At 54.5% G+C, this 2,732-nt stretch overlaps 1 protein-coding gene across 3 annotated transcripts in view; it reads left to right on the top strand.

Moving 5' to 3' along the window:
- Bmp1 (bone morphogenetic protein 1) overlaps positions 1-965 on the top strand; it is a 47,692-nt gene extending 46,727 nt beyond the window's left edge. For 2 of the 3 annotated variants that reach the window (XR_003844389.1, XM_029541580.1), the window contains one exon: positions 262-962. Coding sequence is in view for 2 of the 3 variants with exons in the window: in XM_029541580.1 (XP_029397440.1) it covers positions 262-396 (135 nt within the window). In the remaining variant the exon portion in view is untranslated. Of the gene's footprint in view, positions 1-261 lie in introns of all 3 variants that reach the window. The other variant, XM_021202992.1, reaches the window with a different exon arrangement.
- The last annotated feature ends 1,767 nt before the right edge of the window (positions 966-2,732 follow it).

Raw genomic sequence — 2,732 nt, 5'->3', positions numbered from 1 at the left:
TCCTCCTTCCTTCCTTCCTTCCTTCCTTTCTTTCTTCATTCTTTCTCTCATCCTAACACACACACACACACACACACACACACACACACACACACACTCACTGGAGAGCCCAGACTGTTCTCCAGCATGTCTTGAGCGCTGGGGTTGCAGGCAAGCACTACCTGCTTCATGGGGAATCTTGAGACACCCAGGCCCTCAGGGAGGGAAGGCAGCAAGCACTGTCCCATCCCAACTTCTCACACCCATCCTCCTCCCTGGCAGCCTCCGGAGGAAGTGTACTCGGCCGGAGATTCCGTCCTGGTGAAGTTCCACTCTGATGACACCATCTCCAAGAAAGGCTTCCACCTGCGGTACACAAGCACCAAGTTCCAGGACACACTCCACAGCAGGAAGTGACCTCTGCCCCTGCTTGGTAGCGGGAACTGGAGTCCTGCTTCCCTCAATCACCCAGACTGGACAACGGGGGTGACAGGCAGATGGTGACACATTGTCCCTCACCCCCAGGCACCAGGACCTATGGGGCCAGTGGGCCGGGTGTCAACAGGAGGCAGGGGACTTGGACTCCCCGTAAGCCAGTTTCCCACAGCCTCCCGTCAGTGGGGCCAGGGAACCGGAGCTTTCACTGAGACACTTGAAGTGACCATTCCTCCTTGGGGCCCTGCCTGGGGTAAGACAGTCTCTGTGCAGGACCCTGAGGGCTTCCCTGCCGTCTCTACACACTGTATTGTGTATAGCCGGTGTCCCTAATCTTTATTTTAACGTACATTTCCTGCCCCTTCTCCAGCCTCGATTTGGTTTTATTTTGACCCACCACTTCCATGCCTCCTGGGTACCCCCTGGGAGCCGTGGTGGGGAGCTGGAGAAGAGGGAGTGGGTGAATAAGACAGGGCTTCTCTTAGGCCCACTGGCTCATCAGCTACACCAGGGCACCCCAGCCAATAAACAGAAAGTGTTACAGCCAATATCCTGTGCCAGATGCTGTCTATGATGCGGGGGAACGGTGGTTTCTTCCAGATGTTCTAGCTTTCTGGGTGTCTGAAGCCAGTTTGGAGCCAAAACACCTGGTTTTGCTGGCTACCCTTCCCTCTCAACATTCTAGAACTCCTAAGGGTGTGATTTCACACTGGGGTGGACACACACACACACACACACACACACTGCTTATAGTTCTCCCACACAACAGGAGTAGAACATTCTATAAAGAGGCTGTCTGGAGGAGGGAGGAGGCATATAAAAGAGGCTTAGGGTATGTTTGTCCATCTGGCTCTTCTGGCTCTTGGTCTGGGGAGGGAGGGAAGAGGGGGTGAGAATGTCTAGCTGGCAAGCCCACTAGAGTGGAAGGTCTACATCAACTAAGACAGATCTGTTCCTGACCTGCAGATGCCGAGTGCCAGCTGGGGAGAGGGTAGCCAGGATGGTTCAGTAGTCACTGAGTAAACATTCCAGCTTGGGCCCCTCTCCCCAGGCAACAAAGGGTACTGTCCTGTCCAGTCTCCTCCTCCCTGTTGCCAACAGTAAGGCCCAGACTGGAGCCTGGAGAAGCCAGAAGAGAACCCTGCCCCCTCCTTTCCCAGTAGGCTCCCCCTAGGATCTTCACAGGGAAAGAAAGTGGGACAAGGCTCAACTCCCCCATTCTCTCTATACCCTGATGCTGGAGGAAGCCAGTAGCTGGCCCTGAGGCAGGACTCCCTGAGAGGCTAGGATGCTTCCATCAGTCCCAAGCTCCTCCCTGTGGCAGATGTCGGCACTCTACCAGGCCATCTGGACCATCCCTAGGGAGCAGCACAACGCAGTGGACCTCATATAGGCCTTTGATGCAGAAAGCAGTAGTGGGAAGTGGACAGTGCACCCGAGTCCTTCCAGAACAACAAATGCTTCCTGCCGGCCCGAAGCTGTCCCTGTCCCCCCACCCCAGACACCTATAGATGAGGCTCTGGAGACCTGCATGTATACAGGAGATGCCCAGAGGTGCGACCACTTATCCTTAATCCCCCTACTGTGGCAGGAATGCTCAACACAGCCTGTAGGGTCACAAGCAGACGTTAAGGATTCCTGAATGATAGGAGTCAAGTCACCTGGCATCTCCCGTACCCTCTGATCACCTACTGACTCCTTCAGGAAAGAGTATGCTGTCAGTGGTCACAGTCCGCCCTACCAGCCTTCCAGGTTCTTATAAAATCCCAAGATCTCAAGGCTTATGCCCAGAGGAGCCAAGAAGATCACAACCTTGTCTAAACCCAGAGGCTGCCAGCCACTGAGGGGATTCATGGGTTCATATGAATAACAACAACAATAGCGTGGCTAGAGGCAGATGACTTCCCAGGCCTGTGTCCCAAGACTCCAACACCCAAGAAGACTCTGAGGACGCCAGTGTGAGCCTCCAGACCTTTTCTGGGCCCATCAGAGACTGCCAGTGGGGCTATCGAGTCTCGGTTCTGGGAAGTGACCAGCAGGGGCTGTTGTAGCAATAGTAGAAGGTGCAGAGCATCATGGAGACCTACCTACCTTCTGTGTAGGACCAGAGCCACAGTATGGGTTCCCAATCAAGTGTGTGGAGTAGATGTGAAGTGAAGAGCACAGATCAGGTCCTTGGAGTTGGTTCAAGGGTCTCTGTCACTGTTGTAGTCTGGCAATGGTAGCCCAAAGCATGGATGATGAGCAGACAGTGATGGTGAGGGAGGAGAATGAGGAAGAGGAGGGGGAGGAGAGGGATCAGGAAGAGGGAGGGGGAG

This window comes from Mus pahari, chromosome 8 (genome assembly GCF_900095145.1).
Source record: "Mus pahari chromosome 8, PAHARI_EIJ_v1.1, whole genome shotgun sequence".
Classification (NCBI taxonomy): domain Eukaryota; kingdom Metazoa; phylum Chordata; class Mammalia; order Rodentia; family Muridae; genus Mus; species Mus pahari.
Note: the sequence above shows the minus strand (reverse complement) of the source record. Positions and strands in the feature narration are given on the sequence as shown.